A 27289-nucleotide genomic window follows, 5' to 3' on the forward strand; every position below is an offset into this window, starting at 1 on the left:
CACCATGTATGGGCAATTGCGTCAGAGGGCGGAGCCCGGCGCCCGGGCGCGGGGGGCCGCGAGTCCGCCCCTTCCCCGAGCAGAGGGGCCACCAGGTCTCAGGAGGCGTCGCCAGCTCGCGCGGACGACACAGGCTGCGCGTCCGCAGAGGGGAGGCCAGACACGCGCACCCCCGCGCGCTCCGAGTGGTTCAGCCCGAGAGCTTCATTCATAAAAAGCAAAGAGTCGGCGAGGAGCGAGTGAGTCAGGACCGAGCTGCCACGGCCCGGGAGCAGCAAGCTCAGGGCATGTTCCGAGACTTCGGGGACCCGGGACCGAGCGCCGGGCCGGGCGGCGCGTACGGCGGCCCCCGGCACAGCCCCGCCGCGGCGCAGGTGGCCGGCCAGCAGGTGAGGCGAGCGCACGACGTCTGGGACGGGGCACCAGGGACGGGCTGGGGACCGGAGAGAGACCAGGGCAAGGCCAGGGGCCAGGCAGGGACCCAGGCCCAGAGAGGGGCAGAGCTGGGGGGACCCAGAGCGAGGGGCCGGCGAGAGACCAGGGGACCCGGGGCCGGAGGTGGAGAGCCGTGGTCCCTGCTCGTCCCTGCGGTCCAGGGTCCACTTTCCCTCCGCGATACGGGGTCGGACACCGCTCGTCGCCTGCTCCCACCCCTGTGCGCTCTGCTGTCCATCCCTGTCTGTCCCCCTCCTCCTGCCACCGCTGGTCTCCATGTCCCCGCCCCCGGCTCCGCGGGACTAGGGGACACTGGTGGTGGCCCCGCTAGATCGGACAGGCTGTTGCGGGCTGGCCGCCTGGCTTTCAACTTTGAACTGTGGCGGAGTCGTGTGACCCCGAGGGAGAGGGCTCTCTGCCTCTGTGCTTCTGTGACGGTGTCTGTCTGTCTGCCGGCCTGTCCTTCCCTCCCCCCACTCTTCACCTGGGACCCCCATTCTCGGTGGCTACTCCTCCAAACCCCTTTCCCGGACGGGGCCGCTGAGCCCGCGAGCCCTCGGACCTGCGCAGCGTCGCGCGTGGCCAGTGCCCGCGCCCGGGCCGGGGGACACCCGGGAGGTGGCAGGTGCCCATTTCCTGTCAAGGGGCGGCGAGCACGTGTCTCCAGGGGAGGGAAGGAGCTGGCGTCCGTTCCGCCGAGTCACGGCGGCCGAGTCACGGCGGCTGAGTCACCCGTGGCGCCCCTCCCTTCCTGGCCCCGAGCGCCGGGCAGGGACAACCTCGCGAGCCGGAGATGCTGCCACCAGCGCTGCCTCGGGCCCGGAACTGGGGTCACTGGGCCACCGGGCCAGCAGTGCTGAGCCGGGGCCTCCGCTGTCCAGACTTGCCTGGGCTTGTGGAGGCTTCCGGGACGAGTGGGCGCCCACACCCAGGACCCAGCTCCAGGCTTCGAACCTAGTTCACCTAGGAGAACAATAAGCCCTCCATACAACCCATTGCTCAGAGTTCTGGCAGAAGTAATTTTTATGAGCCTGGAGGTGTTACTTACCCAGGATCAGGAAAGGGCTAGGCACTTTCCACCTCAGATTCCATCAACTCTAAGAAACCAGGGGTTTAAAAACACTGTATATGGCAAAAAGGAGGAGGAAAAAAAGTCAATTAAACTAGGAGCCGTTTAAAGGTCCTTCTGAGAATGAATGGATGAAGTGCTGGATCCCCACCCATTACTATGTTACAGATGAGGAAACTGAGGCACACTGAGGTGAAAAAACTTTCCTGAGGGAGCTAATCCGTGGCTGAGCCAGGATGTGAACGCAGCACAGCCTGCCATGGCCACTTACACACGGGCACTAGCCTCTGACACATTCTCTCAGTGAATCTCACAGCCCCTTGAGCTACGAAGTGTGCAGACGGGACTGGCAGAAAGAAGGAGTGAGTGAGGGCTGGATTCTGGAGCCAGGTCACCTGGGGTCCCTGCCTACCGCCCACTTCCTAGCTGTGTCTGCAGGCAACCCTTCCCCGAAAATGCAGATAATGATAGAGCTAATAATCATAGGGCTATTGGGCAAAGCATGTGAGTCAGGCTCGGTAAGAGTGGCCGGGACAGTGCCCAGCGGGTTACATTTTCTAAGTATTCGTTCTAATGGGAAAACAGAGAGGCACAGAGAGGCTGTGTGACCAGAGCAAAGCCAGCAAGGCAGTCTGTCTGTCTGCCAAGCTGTGCTCTGCCAGACTAGCAGCTGCTTGGGAGGTGCAGGACAGTATGGCCTCTGTCCACTGGGTATCCCTAATCTCTAGCGTCCCACTTTTGTCTCCTAGAAGTTTCACCTCGTACCAAGTCTCAATGCTGTGAGTGGCAGTCAGGAGCTGCAGTGGATGGTCCAGCCTCACTTCCTGGGCCAGAGCAGCTACTCTCGGTCTCTGGGTTACACCCACTTCAGTGCCCCCCAGCCGAGGCCAGGAGTCATCCGGACCCTGGGGCCTCCTCCAGGAGCAAGGCGCCGGCCCTGTGACCAGGTGAGAAGCGGAAGCCTCGCCCTAGCTCTGACGCCACAGGGCTATAGGGATGCTGAGGACAAGCTCCTGGCTAAAAGTCAAACCTGGCCTTAGAAGAAGGGAACATGGGGTCTCTGGCAGCTATTGCCAAAGACAGAAGGTGATAGGAGTCCTTGGAGGGTCCCGGAGGACAAGGAGGTCGCTTCTGAATCTGGAGGAGAGGACATGTTCACCCAGAGCGATGTTAGATCTCCGGGGCAGGGTTTGCAAAGATAGAGATGAAGGAAAGATGGAATTCCCAGCAGAGGGAGTGGCAGGAGCAAGGAATGGTGATGGAAGGAGGTGGGAACTTGCCTGCGGAGAGGAGAGTGGACAGTGGAGGACTCCAGTCCAGACATGTGCCCAAGAGCAGGCTGACACCATCCACAGCTCTATACAGCCCAGAGGGAGGGGGGAGAACAGGAAAGAGAAGATTCTCTCCATTATTCTCTGGGACTCAATTTCCCACACATTTAATCCTTAAAAAAAAAAAAAAAACAAACCCACCTCTGGGAAAAGTATGCTGATACCCCCCCATTTTCCAACTGAGGAAACAGTGGCACAAGGGGGGGGGGCAGGTTGCTTGCCCAAGATCACACGAGCGGTGCTCAGTGAGCCCTGGTCCAGCCTGTCCTACTCTGTCAGGTCCTAACCACCCTCCCCAGCAAGGCTTCCTGCCTTCTCACCGCTCAACTGAAACCCTTACAAAATAAATGAGAGCAAGTAGGGGGCTTCAGGGGCTAAGTAAGTAGTGAAGGTCTTCCGATTCCCCGGGTATTTTGATCTGAGGGTTATCACCCCATTATCATTGGGGTAAAGTTTGCATGTTGAAAAGCTGACTCCAACTGCAGGGCAGCTGATGGAGAGGTTGAGAGCCTAGAAAGATGTGAAATGGGACAGGGGCAGTTTTCCTATGACCTCCTGGAGAAGGGGGCCTCCGTGAGAGCCCCAGAGGTGGACGAGCCAGGTGTCACCTCTCCTGGACTCCAGCCTTGTTCTAAGGATGACCCTGTGATCTGGGTACTCCCAGTTCCAGGTTGGGGCTGTGAGTAGGAGAGAGTCGTCTGAACAAGGTTGAACAGAGGTGGTTGTGTTACATGCTGCTTCCCGCTCTCCCTGGCTCACAGCGACCCAGTCTGTGCAATAGAAGGAAACACCACGCCACGCTGCAATCCCTGCTGTGGCAGCCACTGTGTCAATCGTCTCATTGAGAGTCTTCCTCTCTTTCACTGGCCCTCTACTTCACCAAGCATAAGATCTTTCTCCAGGAACTGACCTCTCCTGATGTTGTTTTTGCTGTTATGTGCCGTCAAGTCACCTGAGACTCATAGCGACCCTATGTACAACAGCTCCAAACCCTGCTCTATCCTGAGCCAACCTTACTGTCTCTGACACACCCACCTCCATTACCCCTGGCAGAGTCAAATCCATCTCATCGAGGGTCTTTCTTTCCTGTGCTGTCCCTCTACCCTCCAAAGCATGACGTCCCTCTCCAAGGACTGGTCCCTCCTTGACATTCTCACCACACTTCTCTCAAGACAGATTTGTTCTTCTACAAGTACATGGCATATTCAATATTCCCCACCAATGCCACAATAAAAAAGGCATCGGCTCTTCAACTTTCCTTCTTCATTGTCCAACTTTTGTGTTTATATGAGGGGACTGAAAATATCAGCTTGCGTCAGGCACACTTTAGTCCTCAACACAACCTTCTTGCTCTCTAGCTCTTTTTTTAAAATTTTTATTTTATTCTTTTCTGTGTGTGTGTACCATCAAATTGGATCTGACTGGTACAGGAGGAGATGGCCCCTCCTTCTCCAGCAGAGCATCGGGTGGATTCGAACCTCATATCTCTAGGATTGCAGTGCAGCTTCTTGCCACTAGGCCACCAGAGCTCCCCTGCTCTCTAGCTCTTGTTAAGGTTTTTTGCAGCTGATTTGCCCAATGGAATATGTTGATTTCTTAATTATTACTGTTTCCAAGTAGAGGTAGTGGATTCTAATTCTTGCCCTGGGACCTTAAACAGGGACTTGTCTTCCTAAGCTTCAGTTCCCCATAAAAAAAGTGGGGTTAAGAATCATTTTAATCACCCAACTGGCATGTAGTTGTTGTCGTGTGCCCTTGAATCTTGCTTGAAGTGTCCCTATATGACAAGGGAAAACTGCCCCCTATGCAATTCTTTTCCCAAGTTTTTTCCCAGACAAGTGGTTTCAAATTGCCCACCACTGGGTTAGTCGTTGTCATTGTGTACCTTCAAGTTGGAACTGACCCATAGCTGACCCTCCTGAGGGTTTTCAGAAGCAGTAATCGCATGGGAGGAGATTGATCAGTATTCTCCTGTGGAGCAACTGGTGGATTTGAACTGCTTACCATCCAGACTGTAGTGCAGCTTCTTACCCCTAGGCTACCAGAGCCCCTTGGGTTAGTAGTGCATCTCTTTAATCATTAAACACCAACTTTAATATATTTTTTAAAAAAAAAAAGCAAGGTGAAAGAAGGAAGGAAGATAGATGATAGATAGATAGATAGACAGACAGACATATAGATAGATAGATTAGGGATTGATTCAGTCTTATAGGGGTTTCCAATACAGTATTTTTCTCCCACAGAACAACTTATGGGTTTGAACTCCTGTCCTTTTCCATTAACAGCCAAGTGCTTCACATGAACCCTGATGGCATGGTGGTTAAAGCACCTGCGAGTGCTAACTGGCAAGTTGATGGCTGAAACCCACCAGCTACACTGAGGAAAAGAAATGAGACAGTGTGTATCTGTCATGATTACAATTTGAGAACGGGCAGATCCACCAGCCTACAAAGCTGCAGACAGATATGTCTTGGAGAAAGTGCAACCAGAATGTTCCCTTGAAGGAAAGATGCTGAAGCTTCACCTTATATATTTTGGCCATGTTGTTAGGAAAGGCTCTTCTGTGGAAAGGGACATTATGCTTGGAAAGGTGGAGGGTCAGCGAAGGACAGGAAGACTTTCAATTGGGTGTATTAATCATAGTGTCTGCAGCAACAGACTAAAATGCATCGAGGATGATAAGGATGGCACAGGATAGGACAGTATTCAGATCTATTATCTATGGATGCCTATGTACTCGTCTCGACAACACTTAACAAAAACAAGTCACTAAATGTGAACCTAGGCTATGGAATTGAGGCTTGGGTCGAGGCTGCTAATAAATTAGTGTATTCCGCAGTACCCACTAGCCCCATCTAGTGTTCACTGTCGCAAGTGGAAGAAGCGACTAGGCCATCAAGAGTTGGTCAGGATGAGGGTCCTGGACCCAGGACTCAGTAGCACAAAACCCACTCCTGACTGGGGGATGAGAGAGAGATGGGAGCTTTCTGGAGACGCAGGCACTTTACCTGAGCCCTGGGCAAGAGGAGGTTTAAGATTCGTAGCGGGGAGGGCACTTGGTGAGAGATGACAGGCTGGCTGCCAGCACCCAGGCTGCTTACAGAGTGAGTGAGGGAAGTTGGTGGATGCTGAGATCTCTAAACCATATCCTTGGGCAGCTGTGTGTGTGTGGGGGGGTCAGTGCTGAGTGCCTGCCACAGAGTGTTTCACCTTTGACCCTCCACCCTCCAGATCAGTCCCGAGGAGGAGGAACGCCGCCGAGTGAGACGTGAGCGAAACAAGCTGGCCGCTGCCAAGTGCCGGAACCGAAGGAAGGAACTGACCGACTTCCTGCAAGCTGTGAGTTCCGACCTCTCAAGCCTTAGGGGAACCCACTGGTGATCAGAAGCACCCAAGTGATCTCCTAACGGAGTGGGCACCTTTATGGGGATAGGATGAAGAAAAAGCCATTAAAAAAAATTAGTTGCAGCGCGTCTCACTCTGTAGCCAAAGCCAATCACTTACTTGTTGTCTCTTAATTAGCGGACTAGCTCCTTCTAGGATGCCCCCAGGCCTGATGGGAGTCTGTGCCCATTTTCATCCCAGGTGCTCATGGGAGTTGTAGTCCACCCTTATATGAAGACTCCCCAGCCCCAGCCCCCTAACCTCCAGTTTCCAGGGTGTTCAGCCCTCATATTCCTGACTCCTCTCCTGATCCTTTATAGGAGACTGACAAACTGGAGGATGAGAAGTCCGGGCTGCAGCGAGAGATTGAAGAGCTGCAGAAGCAGAAGGAGCGCCTGGAGCTCGTGCTGGAAGCCCACCGCCCCATCTGCAAAATTCCAGAACAGGCTGAGGAGAGCGGCGCAGAGGGCACGAGCGGCACAGGCGGTGCCAGCAGCCCGGCCGCCTCCTCTCGCCCTGTGCCTTGTATCTCCCTTTCTCCAGGGCCTGTGCTTGAACCTGAGGCGCTGCACACCCCCACACTCATGACCACGCCCTCCCTGACCCCATTCACCCCCAGCCTGGTCTTCACCTACCCCAGCACCCCCGAGCCCTGCTCCTCTGCCCACCGCAGAAGTAGCAGCAGCAGTGGGGACCCGTCTTCTGACCCTCTTGGCTCCCCTACCCTCCTTGCTTTGTGAGGTGTTGGGGGGGGGCCCCTTTTGCAGGTGTCAGTCACTCTAGACACCTCTCCCCGATGATCCAGCTGGCCTGGACCACAGCCCACCCTTCCAGATAAGACTGAGCGTATTTTGCTTTCTGATGGAGCCAGCTTGGGGCCACCACAGCCGCCCACTGGTTTTCTCCAGCAGGTCCTTCTAACACAATTTGCACTACGTGACACAAATTATTTCCTGCTTGAGAGATTCTGGCAGCCCAAAAAGATTCTGTAGATCCTTTGAGGTCTTCTGGAGCCCTCACCTCTTCCAGATCCACCCCCAAGGTCTCCATCACTCTCCTCCTCTCACCTCCCCCTCAGCCCTACTGCCTGACAGAAGGTGCCACTGGACCAGCCTCAAACACTAACTCGCCCAGCCCCACTGCCAGCAGCACCAGCTGATTGGATCAGGGCCTCCTGTCGACCCCTTTGAAATGGCACAGCCCAGGAGGACATCCGAGGCCTCTGTGATGAGCTGACCTGCAGCCCCCAGCTCTGAGAGGCTTTTAGCTCCAGGGAATCCAAGCCCACACAGCCAGGGCAGCTGCTATTTATTTTCCTAAAGAAGAGTATTTTTGTAAAAACCTGTCAAATGGAATAAAAAGGCTTGATGCTCTTTCTAGTCTGAGTCTGTGACTGGACCCCAAGGCTCAAAGGGTACATTTGGGGCAGGAAGCCCAAGGCTACAGTTTCACCCACCCACTCACTCTGTGACCTTGGGTAAATTCTTCACTATCTCTGAATTCCCACTGTCTTATCTGACATGTGAAGGTACAGCACATCTACACTCCCACACCCCCACCCCCAAAAGGAAGGCGTGCTCCTGCGTTCAAGGGAAGAGAATTACTCTCTTCCTCTTCCCTGGGAGGACCCACAGCAGAGCCTCATATGCCCCTTCCACTCTCCGGGGAGGCAGTTTGTGTTCTAGCCCCACACCTGCTTCCTGCTCCATTGTCTTGGACAGGAAGGAGCCGGGAAGTCACTCCAGGGTCTGGATCATAGCCTGTCGCACAGCCTCACGAGGAGAGTCATGGCCTACCATGGTCCTCCATTTCAACCTGGCCCCCTGATAAAGGGAAAGCCAACTCCCTGAGTTCTGCAGCGCCTCCGGAAGGGGATAGGATCCTATCTTAACACCCCCGCCCCTTGCCCCAACCTCGGCGAACCCCAAATAGACGCTGCCCAGGGCGTGAGCTTCGCTCCACCTCAGTTTATTTGCCCCCACCCAGCCCAGGAAACCCCTCTGCTCCAGCCTCCACCATACAGGCAAAGGTAAGGGGCTCTTTTCGAAGTCAAGGTTTCTCAGTCCATGCCGGCTGCTCCTCGGGCGAAGCCGGGACGGCGCCCGGGTCCCGAGGTCCACCGCAATCCTGGAGCTCAAGGCGCAATCCAGGTGGGTGCCGGTGCCCAGGAAACAGCGCCCTCAGTCATCAGGGGAGCAGGCTAGCGGCAACTGATCGGGGCTGCCTACGCTGCCGGTGCTGGAGCTTCCGTCTCCCAGGTCGCGGGGCCCACAGGGGGGCAGGGCGAGCTCGGGGGTCGGTCCGGCGCCGGAGCCCCCAGCGCCACCGGAGCCGCCCCGGGGGCCCCATTCCTCGCCCAGCGCTAGGCACAGCTCCTTAAGTGCCAGGTTCTCCCGCAGCAGCTCCTCCTGGCGGCTCTCCAGCTCCGCCAGCTTCTGCCAGCAGCCGCCCAGGTCCTCGCGCACCGCCCGGGACGCCTGGGTCCCGAAGAGCTGCCACTGGCGCGCGGCGCGCCGCCCGCGCTGGCGCTCCGAGTCCAGAAAGCAGCAGAGGTCGCGCAGCTCGCGGTTCTCAGCCTGGAGGCGCCTATTGAGCTGTTTGAGCTCGCGGATCTCGCCCAGGTGGCCCTGCAGCTGCCGATTCACCTCCTGCATCAGCCGGCCGCGTTGCACCAGCGCCGCCAGGCGCGCAGCCTCCTCCCGCCGCAGGCGCCGCACCAGCTCCTCCTTGCCCAGCGCCGCCATCTCCTCATCCGTCAGCTCCTCCAGGCCGCCCGCCTCGGCCTCCATGGCTGCTCAGGCCGCTGGAGCATCGCCCGCCACCGCCCAGGAGCCCCACGTCTGCCCGGCGTCGCTCGGGCTCCGGCTCCCGCTCGCGGGCGGTAGGCAGTGGCGGATGCAGCAGAGGCTGTAGGTTCAGCCCGGGGGTGGGCGCGCGCCGGGGCGGGGCAGCGTGACGTCGCGAGAGGGCGGCCAATCCGGAGAAGCGATCCCAGAAAGGGGCGGGGCAGGGCCCTACTGCCCCTCCCCCGCCCACTCCCTACTGCGGTGGCTCAGGCTCTCTCGGACACAGGTCCTCCGTGTCCCTGTCCTCCGCGCTGGTCTCATCCTGAAGCTGGATGCGTCGTGCTTCCCAATGCCAGCCCTCACACGCGAGATTTTTCGTCCTAAGCTTAGTTCCAAGTAGAGACTCTAGGCGCGCTAAATCTCTCCCAGCACCCGAGAACCCTGAGGCTGAATGTCCTGGCGCCCCGTCAGCCTACCCTCCCTCCCACGGAGTATTTCCTGCCCGCAGGAGGACATACAGGGATTTGTTTGTTCAGTAAACCTTTACTGCTTGCCAGGACCATGCAGAAACTAATTTGACCAAGATCCTATCCTCAAGTCACAATTTGACAAACAACCTGTACCAAAAATAAAGAAGAAAAAAAAATACCACCACAACACTGCTGTGGAGTTGATTTCGACTCAAAGCGACCCTACATCAGGTTTTGAGGCTGTAAATCCGGGTGGGAGGAGATTGTCCATTTGTCTCCCAAGAGCAACTGGTGGATTTCAACTGCCCACCAACTGGGCAGGGCCTTTTACAGGGCAATGCTACCTCAATGATGTTAAAGAAGGGGCAAATGATGGGTAAGGCAAGGGAATCTTTGAGGGGGCTGCCAGAAAGATTTCCTGAGAGTGATAGCTAAGAGGCTGAAAGATGTACAGGATTTGACCAAGTAAAGAGGATTATTTCAATCAAAAGGTCTTGCTCTGTCTCAGCACATGATGAAAGGCATTGGTACCTGAAATGGCCCAGCTGTTTTTGAAACAATGAGAATAGTATGATGCTTTTTAAAATGTAGATGCCTGGAGAAAGTGGCAAGAGTTTAAGGAGGTTACAAAGGTAGGAGGGAGCCACATTCTAAAGGGCTGTCAACATCAGGCTGAGGGGATTTCCACAGATCAGTGAGGCTTGGAAGGGCGAGGGTAGCATAATGAAAAGTAGTACATGGGTTCAGGCTGCTGTGTGGGATTGAGTGGGGGATGGGTGTAGGCAGAGAGATTAGCTCGAATCCGCTGGCCATGGGCAAGGAAAGCTTTGCAGGACTGGGTTGGGACAGTGCCAGGGGTAAAGGCAGGGGAAGAAACAAAAAGAAAGAAAAGGAAGGAAGGAAGGAAGGAAGGAATGAAGGAAGGAAGTAAGGAAGGAAGAGGAAAGGAAAGGAAAGGAAAGGAAAGAAAGGAAGGAAGGAAGGAAGGAAGCATTATCCCGGAGACAAAATCAACAGGGCTGAATGTGGAGATAGAGATGTCTGGGAGAATTCCCAGCCTGTAAAAAAGGGACACAGACTAACAACAGACTAGGGAGGGTCTGCAGAATTAGTTTAATTTGGAGAGAAAAGGAGAAGGTGGCCAAGAGACACTCGCCAGTTAGGAGGCCCTCTGGATGTGGGCTTTACAGCAGAATTCTGAACTGCAGAATTAGCGAGTTCATTTACTTATGCGGGGGTGATTAAAACCTTGGCAGCAGCGATAGCTCAGGAGAGTTGCTGGTCCTCAGATGGGCAGTGCAGTCCCAAGTAAAGGTCTTTGGAAATCAGGCCATACACTCTTTTTTCTCGGGAAGAGATTTCGGGTCGAACCCTGGAGCACTCCTAAATTTAGCATATAGTTCAAAGTGCCTAGGAGAGGCCAGAGAAGGTGGTACGAAAACCTGGAGGAATCGAGGACAGAGGGGCTGAAGACCTCGAACTCGGATGTCTTCAGTCGAGGTGGCAGGGATGCGGGGAACAGAGCCTGAGGTCTCCCCCGCAGCCGGAAAAAGGGGTGAGGCACCACTGTTGGTGTCTCGGCTACTTGCACCCACGCCCCGCCCACTCACGCCCACGCCCCGCCCACGCCCCGGCGCGGTCTGTACCGGAAGTGGTCCCCGGCTGGGTCCGGGTACCCGGAGCGGATTTCCCGCGTTCCCGGAAGTGGCCCGGCGGCGGCGTGCCGGGCCCGGGCAGTGCGGGCTCCTCCTCGGGGCTCTGCTGCGGTGCCCGGGCCTGGGCGTCACCATGACCAGCGAGCTAGACATCTTCGTGGGGAACACAACCCTTATCGACGAGGACGTGTATCGTCTCTGGTTGGATGGCTACTCAGGTCTGGGGGGGTTGCCGCTCCCGCGCAGGCACTGTTTTGGGTGGCGAGAGGGGTGGGGCCAAGACTTAGCTTTCACTTAGGAAAGTAGACAAGGAGCTGGAAGTACGGGGTCTAGTGACTGGGGCTGCACACAGTGCCTCTGGGGTCGGCGGTTGTAGGGATTGGAGCTGCCCAGAGTTGCTCTGGGGTTGGCGAGGTGGGGACCTGATGCCGGCGCTCACTCCACAGTGAGCGATGCGGTGGCCTTGCGAGTGCGCTCAGGGATCCTGGAGCAGACAGGTGCCACAGCGGCGGTGCTGCAGAGTGACACCATGGACCACTACCGCACCTTCCACATGCTGGAGCGCCTGTTGCACGCGCCGCCCAAGCTGTTGCACCAGCTCATCTTTCAGATCCCGCCCTCCCGGCAGGCGCTGCTAATCGAGAGGTGCTTAGGTGATGGGGTGATGGAAAGCATTGCAACCGGTGTTGCATGTACCCATTTCACAGACCGAAATGGAAGACCGGGGAGGAGACTAAACGTACTCGGCCACTGAGAAAAAGGGGGACAGAGGGACCCAGAACCCAGGTCCTGCTATGGGCCCCTGTACCCTTCTTTCCGAGGGTCATTGGTCTTCTATACTTGCTCACAGGTACTATACCTTTGATGAGGCCTTTGTGCGAGAAGTGCTGGGCAAGAAACTGTCCAAAGGCACCAAGAAAGACCTGGACGACATCAGCACCAAAACAGGCATCACCCTGAAGAGCTGTCGGAGACAGGTGGGCCTTCACTGCCCCCTCCCATTCCATCTGCAATCCATCGGCCACTTCACTACATCGAGCCCTTTGACCATGCTAGTCCCACTTGTCCACTCCTCACCTCCTCCTCCCTCATCTTGCCCCTTTGAAGCTATCCTCCATTGTGGCCAGAGTGACCTTTCAGAAGTCTGGAGCTGATCCTAACTTTCTCCTGATGGTGAACATACATTGGCTCCAGTGCTTCCTAGATAACAGCCACGTCCTTTGACCTTGACCTCAGACTCTCCTTGCTCAAGCCTCTGCTGACTTCTCTATATTTCCATACCTCACAGGCTCACTTTTTACCTTACTATTTATTCTACTCAGAGGACACTGTTCCTGGCCTTATCTGCCCCTTGAAATCCAAGGCAATGTTGCTTCCTGCACAAGCCTTCCTGGTGGTGCCTGGGAGAAGCAGCCCTTCCTCTGGACCTGTAGTGCCTTGTCCCTCTGTCTCCTGTGAACTCTCTGAGGAGAGCTTAGCATTTGTTCATCTCTGGGCTTCTGGAGCTTAGCTAGCCGGGTCAGTTTTTGCTTAAGCTCTTGGGAGATTGGAGAGCATAAGGCTAAAATAGGATTGAATTTAAAAATAGGGGCACATTGACATTTATCCCAGGCAAGATGGCAGAAGCTGACGACCACTTGCTGTTGAGTTGGTTCTGACCCATGGCAGCCCCCTGGGTGCAGAGTAGAACTGGCTTAGGTTTTTCAGATTTGTGACTTTTGAGAAGCAGATCTCCAAGCCTGTATTCCAAAGTGTCTGCTGCTGGCTTCGAACCACCAGACCTTTGGCTAATCATCAAGCACTTAACCATTTGCACCAGCCAAAGATTACATGTGGAATTGATAAGAGACAGATTGAATAATTTGAATGAATAATGGGCACTAAGTCAGTGTTGTTACCAGGCTGGGTAGTTAAGTTGGTGGTAGGTGGAGGCAGTGAGGAGGATATTGGCTGAGCGCCCTCTGACCTGTCCTCCTTCCTTCCCTATCTGCCCCACAGTTTGACAACTTTAAGCGAGTCTTCAAAGTGGTGGAGGAGATGCGGGGCTCCCTGGCTGACAACATCCAGCAACACTTCCTCCTCTCTGACAGGCTCGCCAGGTGAGGGACCACGAAAGCCAGCTAGACCTGCTTCTGCACCTTCCATCCCTGGGCCTTGAGGGTCCACCTTCCCCATCCCAGCCCCCTAAACTTCTGCTGTGGTAACCACCCGTGTGATCCATACTTCAGACCAAACTGACCTGGGTTCCAGTCCAGCCTGGCCACTTACCAGTAGGGCTGTAGCGAAGAGGAAACACAAAGCCCACAGCACAACACTTAGGACCCTGGTTCTGGGCATCTGCTGGGGGTTCAGAGAGAAGTGACCTGAGTCAGGACGCACAGTGAGTTAGAGCAGAGAGGGCAGAGCTTGGAGGCAGCCAGGGTAGTGGGTGGCAAACTGCTTGCCAGGCAGGTACATCAGGCCCTGAGCGGCCCTGCCCCGCTCTCTGCAGAGACTACGCAGCCATCGTCTTCTTTGCCAACAACCGCTTTGAGACCGGGAAGAAGAAACTGCAGTATCTGAGCTTTGGAGACTTTGCCTTCTGTGCCGAACTCATGATCCAGAATTGGACCCTCGGAGCCGTTGGTGAGACCTCACGGAGGTGCCCAGGCCCCACCTCCCCCTCTCAGAGCCTGGTCCCACCAGTGAGGTCTCCTGATAGCCCAGTCCCAGCCTCCTTTCTTCATGGCGCCCCAGGTGCCCATCATATTATTTGCCCAGGGCCCACTGCTTGGTGAGGCCCGAGGCAGGTCATTCGTTTCCTCTCAGGTCCCATGGGCACAAGGAGGTGATGGATAAGGAAGGCCTTGGGCATTGCGGGAGGGGTTCTTTTCTTTCTTTTTTTTTTTTTATTTTAATGAAAATTTACAGCGATTTTGGATTTCCATTCATTCATTGTTGCACTTTTCTCCCTGCCCACCCCTCCCCTCCAGTTCGTTCTCTTTGAAAAGTAAAAGAAAAATTCTTTCATTGTTACACACTCCCTTCCCCCAATGCAGCCTTTGTTCTGGACTCAGGACAATAATACCTAATCATATCCTTTTAAACATTTCTCTCTCTCATCTGTTTCAATGCACTATACATAATTTATCCCATCTTTCTCAGTCTCCCCCAACCCCAATGTCAGTCCCATTTGACATGTGGCACGCTGCAGTCTTTGTCCTACTCATCACAATGTTCTCTAGGGTCATCCATTTTGAATAATATTTCACGAGTTCCTTGTTTTTCAGTGCAGCACAGTATTCCGTTGTGTGAATATACTAAAACTTCCGTATCCATTTCTTTGTTGATGGGTGTGGGAGGGGTTCTTATCACCCACCCCAACTCCCTTCCTGGGCCTCACCTAGACTCCCAAGTTGATGACATGGACATGGACTTGGACAAAGAGTTTCTCCAGGATTTGAAGGAACTCAAAGTGCTAGTGGCCGACAAGGACCTTCTGGACCTGCATAAGAGGTAAGCTTGACCAGCAGGTCTTTGGAAAAGAGGCAGAAATGTGGACTGTGAGGGCTCTTGGGCTGACTGTCACGAAGGGCCGGTCCCTGGAGAAGGACATCATGCTTGGAAACGTAGGAAGACCATCTGCACCATGCAACAGTGAGTGTAAGGTCCAGTGCACTTGTGAGGATGACCGAGGGTCAGGCAGAATTTGGCTTGTGTGTGGGATCACGGCGTCAGATCTGACTCGGGGGCCCCCCCTGGTGACCAGGGCTGGCCCTGTCTCCCTGCAGCCTGGTGTGCACCGCCCTCCGGGGAAAGCTTGGTGTCTTCTCTGAAATGGAAGCCAACTTCAAGGTCTGTGGCATCTTCAGCCTCCAGGGCCTTAGCCTCAGTGCCAACTCTGGTCATACCTGAGAGTGACGGACAGGTGGCGCTGCTGCGCTCGCTGCAGGCCTCAGGGTGGGAATTGGTTGAGTGAGGGAAGTGGCTAGATTAGGGGAGAGGCCTGCCACTCCCTAGCCTTTGGGCTCAGCCCCCCAGCCTCTGAGGCAGAAGACAGAACTCCCAGGATCCCTGCCCCACAGAACCTGTCCCGGGGGCTGGTGAACGTGGCCGCCAAGCTGACCCACAATAAGGATGTCCGAGACCTGTTTGTGGACCTGGTGGAGAAGGTGAGCCCGCTGCTGCCCACAGACCCCCATCCTCTGACCCTGGCCTGTCTCAGGCTATAGCCATGCTCAGTGTTCCCTTGGGCCCCCAGTTTGTAGAACCCTGCCGCTCTGACCACTGGCCGCTGAGTGACGTGCGGCTCTTCCTGAATCAGTATTCGGCATCTGTCCACTCCCTGGATGGCTTCCGGTAAGAGACCTCGGCCCTGTTCCCCACGTGACCACACCCTAGACCTCCTGCAGACTCAGTGCTCCCCATCCTGCCACCCTGGGCTTGCATGCTCTCTGTGCAGTCCAGGGTCCAGAGCTAACCGGGGGCCAGTTATTTAGTCAGTCTCTCTGCCTCAGTTTCCTCATGTGTAAGATAGGAGATGATACTTGCACCTGTGTTGTAAGAACTTTGAGGATCAGTAGAGTTAAGAGACATGAAGTGCTTGGCACAGTGGTTCAGAGATGGTGTTCCAGAAGCCTAGCTATGTCTGTTGCTGGTGTCATTCCAGGTACCAGGCCCTCTGGGATCGCTACATGGGCACCCTCCGGGGCTGCCTCCTGCGTCTGTACCATGAGTGAAGCCCCTCTCTACGGCCCTGCCCACACTGATAATAAAGCTGCCATGAGTTTGCCAACTGTTCCTTACTTGGGAGGGAGGCATATGTGTGGGTGCACTCAGGTCTGCACTGGGTGGGGGGGGGGTGTCCTCAGCCCAACACTCAGATCTGCATGGGTGTGTATCTGTCTGTCTGTCCTCAGCCCAACACTTAGGTCTGCGTGGGGTGTGTGTGTGGGGTGTCTGTCTGTCTGTCTTTCCTCAGCCCAACACTCAGGTCTGCATGGGGTGTGTGTGGGTTGTCTGTCTGTCTGTCTGTCCTCAGCCCCCAACACTCAGGTCTGCACCATGGGGATGTGTGTGTGTCCGTGTGTGTCCTCAGCCCAGCCAGGTCCTCCAGGAAACCAGTGGTTTAATCTTAGTTTATTCAAGCTGTAGCTAGCAGATTGGGTAGCATGTAACGCTCTCAGACTAGCCCACCAGAGTTCTCTCATAGCTAGAAGGGCGGGAAGATGGGCAGAAGCCTTGGAGTGAGGGCAGCAAGGAGTCTGCTGGCACCTCAGGCACACTGATGGGCGGCCGTGCAGGCTCACGGCGGGCAGGAGACAGGCCGCTTCTTAGACGGTCTGTCTACACGGGCTGTGAATGGGTACTTGGTGATGCCACATGTGTTGCTCCCTCGGTGCATCCGGAAATAGCCCTGGCAGCAAGTGGGCATCAGGGCTAGCCGGTGAGGCAGGGCCTGTCCTCCACCCACTGGAGCACACGCTCACCTTCTCGCCCCACCTGGACCCCCAGGAGTTCTTCAGGATCCAGTAGGAGATGCTGCGAGGGCGACCTGCCTGGGTGCCATTCTGGGGTGCCTCCGCCGACATCCTCGCCTCTAGCTTGTCCTTCCCAAAGCCCACCAGCTGGACAGTGTGGTCCACATGATTGGGGTCACAGCTTTCAAGTGTGGCCTTGATCACACCCTTCTGGTATTGCTATAGGAGTGGGGGCAGAGGGTCTGAATCTGGGGCCATCTTCCACTGGGTGCCCTGCCCGGCTCCTGACCCGCATACCTGCAGTAGCTTCATGTTGATGGTCACGGTGATGGGGCCCTCGGTAGCCAGGTGCTGGGCGATTTCTGGGGAGTGGAAGGTGTAGCCCTCGGTAATGGGCAGAGAGCATGTAGGGGGCTTCTATCCCTCTGTCTCTCCTGCCACCCGGTCCACCCATGACCCCTGGCCGCACTCTGTTCATTCTCCGGCAGCATGAAGAAGTCTTGGATCCAGGCCACTTTCTTGTACGTGGCCTGGCACCTTTCGGCCTTGAAGTTCCCCTGGAACGGGTACTCCTTCTCTCTGGCCAGGCCGCCTTGGGAGGAGGGAAGCAGGAGATGGTGGTAGCTCCCACACAACCCATCTTGCACCCTTGGCCCTCCTCCCGACTCTTCCCCCAGCCCACCTCCCCATCCCCCTGCCTGCAGGCCCCCAGAGAACCAGTACTTACTTCGGTTAAGGACAGTTAAATATGCCTCCCAGACAAAGCCACCATTGCAGCCGTTGCCACATCGGCCACAGTCGATGAGTTCTGAGGCAGGAAGGGACAGCCTGATGGCCAAGTGCCCTAGACCCATCCCCTTTGCTCACCCCCCTCCCAGCATACCCTGCACAGAGAGTTCCACTGACTGCCGGCTCTTGATGGTCCACAGGGCCTCGATGTTCCCCGCTGCTGCAATGGCCCAGCAGCATCGGCAACTGTTCTAGTGCATGAGAGATGGTGGGTGGAGCACGGAGTCTGGGCCCTGCCCCCTCCTCTCCCTCCCACCTTTGGGACTGGACGGGGCCAGCCTGGGATGGGCAGATACCTGTTCTCTGACAGGTTTGATGACATTGGTCGCCTTCCGCCAATCACAACTGGAAGGCCTTGACTCCCACCATCCCTCAGGTCCTGCCTTTCTGCTCACATTGGGAGCTCTTCCAGGAGACTTCTCGTGCCCATAGACCTGACCAAACTCCTCCTCTGGGGAACAGCGGGGCCACAGGCCAGTTTCAACCACCCCTCCCCCTGCGCTTGCCCGGCCTAGTCCTACGTCCACACCTTTGACCATGTGGAGCCCCAGAATTCCCAGAGAGCGGAGGAGACAGAAGCTAAAGAGGCCCAGCTCCTTCCTGGGTGCTTACCTCGCCCTGGGCTGTGTGACCCGAGCACCTGCCTGTGGTCAAGGGCGAGTGCCCGGCTTCCTATCTGAGCTTCAGGATCCCCACTGGGAATGGGCACCTCCAGTCCCCATATACCTGTTAAAGACTCTGCTTCCCACCTGCCACCTAGGGCCCAAGAAGCATTCATGTACCTGTGAGGTCACTGAATGGCGTCACCCCAAACTCAGCTGTGCCCAGGTCCTCTTCCTGCAACTGCTGAGCTCGGTCCAGGTTTCGTGCAAAGATGTCCAGGCGGTGGGCATATTCTGGGCAGAAGAGCTTGTTCTAAGCTAGCACCTAACCCCCAGGGCCGGAAGTGGCCCGTTGACAGGCTGTCCTCAGCCTCACTTAGGTGAGTGTGGCTTCTCCCCTGTGACCACCTCCCAGAGTTCAGTGCAGACCCCTGGGCCCAGGAAGTGGTTTCTAGCCACCACCCCCAGTGAGGTTTTCTGCAGAGATGGGAGAGGGCCCATTGACTTGCCTTAGTGGAAACCAAGCAAGGAATTCAGGGGAGGGTGACTCAGAAAAGGTATGTGAGTGACCACCTTCCTGTCGAGCTGCACTGCCTTTTCACACTCTGACCACACAGGCCTGGCGCTGGAGGATGGGCATGGGGGAAGGATGCAGGCAGCCCACACTGAAAGCCCAGCTCACCACCCTCTATGGGAGATGAGGGCAGGACTGGGCACCCGAGGTGAAGCGAGAGGTCCCAGCTTAAGGACAATAAAAGGGGACCCTCGGATGCTTGCCAAATGAATGTGAGAATCACCGGAATGGGGCTGTGGAAGCCAGAGGTTACGGTTACGTAGGACCAAGCAGGACCCCCCATAGCTCCCCGTTGCCCCCCAGGCACCACACATGCAGGCAGGAAATGCAGACATGCACCCGGCCCTGCTGTCTTTTGTGCGCCCATGCCCGACTCAGAACCTCAGCCTCATCTATGAAATGCGGTGGAGGCTGGAGACACGTGCCACGCGGTACCTGCTGGGTCTGAGTAACTACGATTGTACTGGATCTGGAACAGCATGAAGGCCTCTTTCAGCTCCATTGGCTGGGGGCCTGGGACCTATAGGGAAGCAAGGATGGATTCCCACCCTGGTACCCAGGCAAGGCTGGAGTGAGGAGCTCAACCTGCTAGCCTGTCCCCGTGTGAGCTTGACCGAGTCAGCTCTCCCCTCCTGCTTCAGTTGTTCCCACTCAGAAATGGGAGTGACAAGCCAGTTATTTCGAGAAGGAATGAGGCCTAGGCAGCCCCGGGGGCACTTACCTGGGCCTCGACGGGCCCCCTGATGCCGTGGGCCAGGCCAGCCAGCAGTAGGCAGGAGAGGAGAGGGGCTGGTGCCATGGTGGTTACCCAGCCAGGAGTGGCTGGAGCAGGAAGTCGTGAGACCAAGGTGGAGGGGCGAGGGAGGGCGGAGCTGGAGAACCCAGAGGGGCCATGCTCTGAGCAGGAAGCTAGCGACACCAACCTGCCCACAGCCTCAGAATGCTGTCTTGTATGGCCGCTGCCCACATGCCTGTCACTTTGCCCTTTTCATTCATTGAACCATCTGCCCACCCTGTCCTGCAATGCTGAGCGCAGCGACAATCTGTCCTAACAAGACGGGGGTCCAGACCCTGAGTGGGAAGTGACAATGTGTGGGGTGACACGGAGGGTGGAGACTTACGCAACTCCAAGCCCCTAACAACAAGGCAGGGATGGAGGGCAGCCAGTATCCCTGCGCACCTACGGTGCAGTCAGCTCAGGGGTCACCTTCAGGAAGCTTCCAGTCCAGGAGTAAGCTGCTGTCTCACTGTTGGCACCTCTCACCTCCCAGTACTGACCAGGGCAGGCTTGATACCTGTCTGTCAACCGAACGATGGCACATCCTGCTTTCTGAACAGGGCGGCGTGGGATCCAGGAGGCAGGAGCTCGTGGCAGCTATAGCCTCCCAGCGTGGTCTGAGAATGAGGGTGAAGGGCCAGGGTGGAGCTCTGGGGGCACAGCACGGTGAGCATTGAAGACAGAGCAAGGTCAGAGCGTGTCAGGCCAAGGGTGACGGCAGTCATTGTGCTCCGTGGAGGCCAAACTTGTCCCCCTGTGACCTTGGGCAGTCACTTCCCCTCCCTGAATTTGTCCCCCTTTCTGCGTGGGGCTCTTTTTGCAGAAAAATCACGATGTATAAGACCAGGTCAGGGCCTCCACAATTCAGTCATTGGGTTTAAGCAGGGCTAGTGCTTTGTTGTTGTTGTTGTTGTGTACCATAGTTGGAATCGACCCATAGCTGACCCTCCAGTGAGTTTTTAGAGGCAGATTATTGCAAAGGAAGAGCTGGGGAGCTCTGGTGGCCTAGTGGCAAGGAGCTGCAACTACAATCCCAGAGGCGCACGGTCTGAATCCACCAGATGCTCTGCTGGGAAAGGAGGGACAATCTCCTCCTGTACCAGTCAGATCTGATTTGATGGTACACGCACACAAAGCTAAAAAAAAAAAGGAAGAGGAGCTCTGGTGGCCTAGTGGTAAGGAGCTGCAAGTACAATCCCAGAGGCGCACGGTTCAAATCCACCAGATGCTCTGCCGGGAAAGGAGGGACAATCTCCTCCTGTACCAGTCAGATCTGATTTGACGGTACACACACACAAAGCTAAAAAAAAAAGGAAGAGCTTGCTCATCCTCCTGTGGAGCAGCTGTTGGACTCGAACTGCGTGCCTTCGGGATTGCAATGGCAATTTCTTGCCACTAGGCCACCAGGGCTCCTTTATAAGTTCTGATTCCTTGGGTTTGTTTGCTAGGGGGCCCATAACAAAACAGGGCTTTAAACACCAGAAATGTATTATCTCATGGAGCTTGAAGCTAAGGCAACCTGATCTATGAAAAGCAGAAACCTGTTGGAGAAGAAAAACCTCAAATCTTTTCCACTAACAGAGAAGCATAAGGAGCCCTGGTGTACAGCATGTTGCTCTGCTAATTAAAGGGTCATTGGTTTAGATTCATCCGCTCCTCTGTAGCAGAAAGATGGATAATCTCCTCACATAAAGGTCTACAGCCTCAGAAACCTACCATGTGTCAGAACCAACTTGGCACCAGTGGGCTTGATTTCACCAGGAAGGATGAGAAAAGACATGAGACTCAAAACAACTATGAGATAGCATCTCACGCCAGTAACAATAGCAAAATTCAACAGAGCAGCAAACAATAAAGGCTGGTGAGGTTGTGAAGAGACTGGAACCCCTTTATTCACTGCTGGTGGAAGTGTAAAATGGTGCAACAACTCTGGAAGGCACTATGGTGTAGTTGTTAATATAAATACCATTTGACCCAGAAATTCTACTACTGGGAATATGCCCTAAAGAAACCAGAACTACCACCCAAGGAGATATACGCACACCCATATTTATTGCTGCTTTATTTACAATAGCAAAGAGATGGAAACAACCCAAGTGCCCATCAACAAACGAATGGATAGAGAAGCTGTGGTATATTCACACAATGGAATACTATGCTGCATTGAAAACAACTCAAGAAAAATTATGCAAAATGGGTGACCCTGGAGGACACTATGCTGAGTGAAATATCTCAGTCACAAAAGGACAAATATTGCATAGGGCCACTGTTGTAAAGTGGAACTGACATCAGGGTTGAGGGAAGACAGAAAAGGAGGGGAGGAAGGATGTATATTGCATTGAAACAGATGAAGGAGAGAACTGCTTAAAAGGGACTCATGAAAAAAAAAGGGACTCATGTATGGGTATTGTGATTACAGAAGTCCAGAATGAATGCTGCACAGTGGAGTGGACCTGGGGGGAGGGATTGCATAACAATAAAAGAGTTTTTCTTTTCAAGGAGAAAAGTGAATTGAGGGTAAGAGGGTGGGCCGGGAGAAAAGTGCAACAATGAATGAGTGGAGACCCTAAGTCTCTGTAAACTTTCATTTAAATTAATTAAAAAATGTAAAAAAAATTACAAAAATAATAGTTACCACTGTCTAATTCCAGGACTCGTGGGTGCCCCGTGCGTGCAAAATGGAACTTGTCTCCACAGAGTTTTCAAAGTTCTGACCTTTCAGAAGCAGATTGCCAGACCTTTCTTCCAAAGTCCCTAGAAGTGGCTTGAACTGTCAGATCTCTGCAGTGTGCAGTCCAATGCTTAACCATTTGCACCACTGAGGGACTCCATTTTTTGGAGGCAAGGATAGTGAACTTCACCTCACATATAATGTTGTTATGTGCAATCGAGTTATCTGCAATCCATAATGACCCCATGTACAATACCTTTCAAGCCTGCCCTATCCTGAGCCAGTTTCACTGACTCCAACAATAAATACCTACCCCCACTGCCCCAGTTACTGTATCAATCCATCTCATCTGGGTTCTTCCTCTCCTGTGCTGTTCCTCCACCCTTCTGAGAATGATATCCTTCTCCAGGGACTGGTCACTCCTGGCCATGTGCCCAGAGTATGTGAGACAGAACTTCAAAATCCTAGCATCCAAGGAGAAATTTGGTTCTATCCTCTCCAAGACAGACTTGTTTGCAAATGTGGTGGTCTATGATATGGTCACGACTTCTCCAGCAGCTCTAGCACCACAGAACAAAGGCACTAATTCTTCTCTGTCATCCTTAGCCATTGTTCATCTCTCTGATGCAAGTAATTATGAAGACCATGAACTGGATCAGGTGCACCTTAGTCTCTAGACTGACATCGTTGCTTCTCAGTATTCTTGAGAGGTCCCTGACAGCAGTTTTTTCCAGTGCAGTATGTCTTTTGATTTCCTGATTGTTGGTGCCAAGACTGTTGATTGTGGAGCTGAGCAAGCTGAAATTGTTGACAACCTCAATCTCTTCTCCATCTATCATGGTGCTGCCAATTGGCCCAGTGGTGAGAATCTTTGTCTTCTTGATGTTGAGCTTCAATCCACATTGAAGACTATAGTCCTTGATTGTGGGAACTCAAATTTCTAAATATTTCTAATAAACTAAATGCTGTATCAGGATATGGGAGAGGTGTGGCTACAAGCTCGAATTTACCCTGAAGCACTAAGGTAAACCTTAGGCATTTAAACAATTCTCAAATAAAATTGGATCTGATTGGCACAGGAAGAGATTGATTGCCCCTCCTTCTCCAGCAGAGCATCTGGTGGATTCGAACCACATGTCTTAGAGATTGCAGTGCAGCTTCTTTACCACTAGGCCCCAGAACTCCCTACACAATTCTTGTATTTGCTAACCCCTCCTTCCTGAGTCAAGCATAAGGTTTTCAATAGAAAGAGCTTAGCTTCATTTACATAGAAATCTCTTTGTGATTTGCTCCTTGGCAATTTTCAATAAAGGCACAGGGAAGCTGAGATCTGCGCTTCAGTCACTGGAGATTCGCCTCCTGCTTTACCTCTTTTTACTTATACATTCTCGATGCTCTGTCTCCTTATTAATACTTACTAATACACTTGGCCCTCAGTCTGCAATACTTGACCTTCTGCAGCAAGCGCTTCGGATCCTTCTCAGTTTCAACAAGCAAGGTTGTGTCATCTGCATAACATAGGTTGTTGATGAGTCTTCCTCCAACCCTGATGGTACATAGCTTTTCATAAAGCCCCCTCTCCAGAATGCAAAGGTCATTTAGAAAGATGGAGGAAGAAGAAAAGACCAGAATGGGTGTCAGAAGAGACTCTGAATATTGCACTAGAGCACCAAGAAGCCAAAGCAAAGGGAGGAAATCAAGAAGTTAAGGATAGAGGAGCTGTGGTATATTCACACAATGGAATACTACACTGCATTGAAAAACAAGGAACTCATGAAATATTATACAAAATGGGTGACCCTGGAGGACATTCTGCTGAGTGAAATATCTCAGTCACAAAAAGACAAATAGTGCATAGTGTCACTGTTGTAAAACAAGACTGACATCAGGGTTGAGGGGAGAGTGAGAAAGAGTGGATAAATAATGTATACTGCATTGAAACAGATGAGGGAGAGGTGCGCAGTTCAAATCCGCCAGATGCTCTGCTGGAGAAGGAGGAACAATCTCTTCCTGTACCAGTCAGATCTGATTTGACGGTACACACACACACACACACACACACACACACACAATTTAAAAATAAAAGAAACAGATGAGGGAGAGAACTATTTAAAAGGGATATGGGTTTAGGTATTACTGTCATTACAGGAGTCCAGAATGAAGGCTGCATATTGGAGTGGACTTGGGGGGAGGGATTGTATAACAATAAACAAATTTTTCTTTCACTTTTCAAAGAGAAGAGTGATTTGGGAGGAGGGGTGGGCAGGGAGAAAAGTGCAATAATGAATGAATAGAAATCCAAAGTCACTGTAAACTTTCATTAAAATTAATTTTTAAGGGGAGCTCTGGTGGCCTAGTGGCAAGAAGCTGCACTGCAATCCCAGAGATATGTGGTTCGAATCTACCAGATGCTCTGCCGGAGAAGGAGGGGTCATCTCCTCCTGTACCAGTCAGATCCAATTTGATGGTACACACACACAGAGAAAATACTAAAATAAAATTTTTTTAAAAAATAATTTTTAAAAAAGAGTTGAGGGGGAAAAAAGTTAAGGAGCTGAATGGAAGAGTTCAAAGAGCAGCTAGGGAAGACAAAGTAAAGTATTATAATGAAATGTACAAGGAGCTGGAGTCCAAAAGTCAAAAGGGCTGAACTCGCTGGCAAGAGCGGAAGGAACTAAAGAACAAATTCAAGCTGTGAATTGCAATATTTAAGGATGCTATGGGCAGAATATTGAATGATCCAGGAAGCATTAAAAGAAACCAGTAGTGGGGGAAGAAGATGGGAGGAGTACACAGAGTCTCTACCAAAAAATAATTAGCTGACACAGAAAAATTTTAAGAAATAACATATGATCAAGAGACAATGGTGATGAAAGAGGAAGTGCAGGCCGCTCTGAAGGAATTGGCAAAGAATAAAGCCTTAGGAGTTAATGGAATACCAATTGACATATTTCAACAAACAGATGTTGCCCTGGGCGTTTTTACGAGGTTGTGCCAAGAAATCTAGAGGACCACTATCTGGCCGATTAACTGGAAGAGATCCATATTTATTCACATTAAAAAAAAAAAGGTGACTGGACAGAGTGACTGGAACCGTACATTGACAGAGAACTAACAGAAACACAAGCTGGGTTTAGGAGAGGTTATGGCACTAGAGACATTATTGCCAATGTCCGATGGATCTTGGCAGAATGCAAAGAGCACCAGAGGAATGTCTGTGTTTCATTGACTATGCAAAGGCATTTGACTATGTGGATCACAACAAATTGTGGCTAACCTTGAAGAGAATGGGAATCCCAGAACACTTGTGTTTATGTGAAACCTATATTCAGACCAGGAAGCAATCCTCAGAACAGACAAGGAAACACTGCATGGTTCAAAACCAGGAAAAGAGTGCATCAGGGATGCTTCCTGTCTCCTTTCCTTTTCAGTCTATATTCAGAACAGATCATTCGGGCATGCTGTTAGGGGAGGCTATCTCTTGGAAGAGAGTCTGGCATGGAAAGATGGAGGGTCAGTGAAAGAGAGGAGAAGCATCAATGAGATGGATCGGCACAGTGACTTCAAGGGGTTCAAGAGTGTCAGAGGTGATGAGAATGGCACACAACGATGGGGCAGGGCTCAGATCTATGGTTTATAAAGTCACTAGGAGCCATGCTTGACGGCACCTAACAAGGGACTCCTTGACACAACTGCATCATGCCTCCCTGAAGGGCACCCATCAGCGGTCACTCTCTATTCCCTCCTCCTGTCCCTTAGCGGACACCCTCATCTACTTTTTCTCTCCCCGAATCCGCATTCTGGAAGTTTTATGTGAATGGAATCATGTAACAGGTAGACTTTTTTTGGATCTGGCTTCTTTCACTCAGAATGTTCATCCATAAGGGAGCTCTGGTGGCCTAGTGGCAAGACGCTGCACTGCAATCCCAGAGGTACGTGGTTCAAATCCACCAGATGCTCTGCTGGAGAAGCAGGGGGCAATCTCCTCCTGTACCAGTCAGATCTGATTTGACGGTACACGTAAAAATAATACAATAAAATAATTTTAAAAAATGTTCATCCATATTGTACCACTTACCAGAACCTTGTTTCTTTCTCTGGCCACATAATATTTCATTCTGTGCTAGATCGCATTTTATTTCTCCCTTCATCAGTTGATGTATGAGTTGTTTCTGTTTACTGGTCATTATGAATAACCTTGCTTTGGACATTCACGTGTAGTGAGGACCTGTATTTTCCGTTCTCTCGATTCTATGTCTAAGAGTAGAACCTCTTCATATGAAGACAGAGCATAACATTTTGGGCCACAGAGCTGGAGACAGCATTGCGTCTCTTTTCCAAGGGGTGGCCCACCTGACTTGCCCACCAGTAGTGTATGAGGGTTCAAATTTCTTTACACCCTCACCTATACTTGGAACAATCTGTCTTTTTTATTTTAAGGGTTTATTATTTTTAGCCTTTTTGCCTTCCCTCTTCATAGCTGGGAAGGATTCCTGGGCGTGAGGGGAAGGTGAGGATGAGATGTCCTTCCCAGCCCCTCTGAATCCTGAGGGTTCATTTCAGGACCCCTATCCCACGCCTTGGGGTGGGGGGAACACTCTGAGAGTGGGAGAAGGAGGGGAAGACCCAGTTGCTCCCACCAGTCCGCAGGCCCCAGGCGGGATATCCCCCGGACACGCAACCTTTTCCTGTCACGCTCCGCCCTGAGACGTGGGCACAGCGAAGCCCGACCCCTTCCTGGGAGCACGCCCCGCCCCGACTCCGCCCTCGGTGGGGGAGCGCCCTCCGCGGGGGGCCGAGGCGGGGACCGTGGGGGGCGGGCGGAGGCCGGGAAGTTCTGGCCCCCAGCGCTGGCGTCGCGTGCGCCCAGGCCAGCCCTGCCCGCGCCCTCAGGGGCTTCCATTCATTCTGAGCCAGAAGGGCCCGCTGCCCCTAGAGGGAGGGCACAGGGTAGCCTGCCTGGAACGAGGGGACCCCCGAGATAGATGGTCCTGAGCCGGGAGCGCCTACCCCGGCCAGGGGTTCGGGAATTCTGGGTGGAGTATTTTAGGGGAGTTCACAGTGGGGCTTCAGGTGTATAGAATAAAACTCGTGAGGGTACACAGCGAGAGAGTCGAGGACCCAGGGATGAATGTGGGTGCAGGGGATGGAGCCCCTGGCCGCAGACGAGGTGCTGTCTAGGTGACATCCTGGGGAGCGCAGAGAGAGGGTCTGGGCCCCCCCGTGAGGCCGAGTCCTGGCACCAGGGTCGATGGCCCAGGATAGAGCGCTGGGGGCCCTGGCCCG

The 27289-nt window shown here is 53.5% G+C and overlaps 4 protein-coding genes across 5 annotated transcripts; 2 read left to right on the plus strand and 2 right to left on the minus strand.

Annotated features, from left to right (window-relative positions):
* The first annotated feature begins 287 nt into the window (after positions 1-287).
* FOSL1 (FOS-like antigen 1) lies at positions 288-6959 on the plus strand. Its single transcript, XM_006893312.1, has 4 exons — positions 288-389; positions 2254-2451; positions 6067-6174; positions 6540-6959. Exons 1-4 carry the CDS (start codon positions 288-290, stop codon positions 6957-6959), a joined length of 828 nt encoding a protein of 275 aa, XP_006893374.1.
* A 1232-nt stretch (positions 6960-8191) lies between these two features.
* On the minus strand, positions 8192-9133 carry CCDC85B (coiled-coil domain containing 85B). The gene has a single exon (XM_006893313.1). It carries the CDS (start codon positions 9006-9008, stop codon positions 8400-8402), a length of 609 nt encoding a protein of 202 aa, XP_006893375.1. The 5' UTR covers positions 9009-9133; the 3' UTR covers positions 8192-8399.
* Positions 9134-11142: 2009 nt separating this feature from the next.
* FIBP (fibroblast growth factor (acidic) intracellular binding protein) lies at positions 11143-15900 on the plus strand. 2 transcript variants are annotated; one of them, XM_006893315.1, is made up of 10 exons: positions 11143-11348; positions 11577-11775; positions 11981-12107; positions 13129-13229; positions 13622-13755; positions 14517-14625; positions 14901-14964; positions 15195-15281; positions 15371-15468; positions 15779-15900. In XM_006893315.1, exons 1-10 carry the CDS (start codon positions 11264-11266, stop codon positions 15846-15848), a joined length of 1074 nt encoding a protein of 357 aa, XP_006893377.1. In that variant the 5' UTR covers positions 11143-11263; the 3' UTR covers positions 15849-15900. The 2 variants fall into 2 exon arrangements, with proteins under 2 accessions (XP_006893377.1, XP_006893376.1); XM_006893314.1 differs by having other exon boundaries at positions 11217-11348; positions 13622-13779; positions 15779-15848.
* Positions 15901-16414: 514 nt separating this feature from the next.
* On the minus strand, positions 16415-19353 carry CTSW (cathepsin W). Its single transcript, XM_006893316.1, has 10 exons — positions 19276-19353; positions 18990-19074; positions 18161-18274; positions 17675-17829; positions 17473-17569; positions 17317-17397; positions 17059-17181; positions 16887-16951; positions 16599-16808; positions 16415-16525 (listed from the first exon to the last, which is right to left on the minus strand). The coding sequence occupies exons 1-10, from the start codon at positions 19351-19353 to the stop codon at positions 16415-16417; spliced, it is 1119 nt and encodes a 372-aa protein (XP_006893378.1).
* Positions 19354-27289: the final 7936 nt, after the last annotated feature.

Source organism: Elephantulus edwardii, unplaced genomic scaffold (genome assembly GCF_000299155.1).
Source record: "Elephantulus edwardii isolate Elephantulus edwardi_28Jun2011 unplaced genomic scaffold, EleEdw1.0 scaffold00126, whole genome shotgun sequence".
NCBI classification, from domain to species: domain Eukaryota; kingdom Metazoa; phylum Chordata; class Mammalia; order Macroscelidea; family Macroscelididae; genus Elephantulus; species Elephantulus edwardii.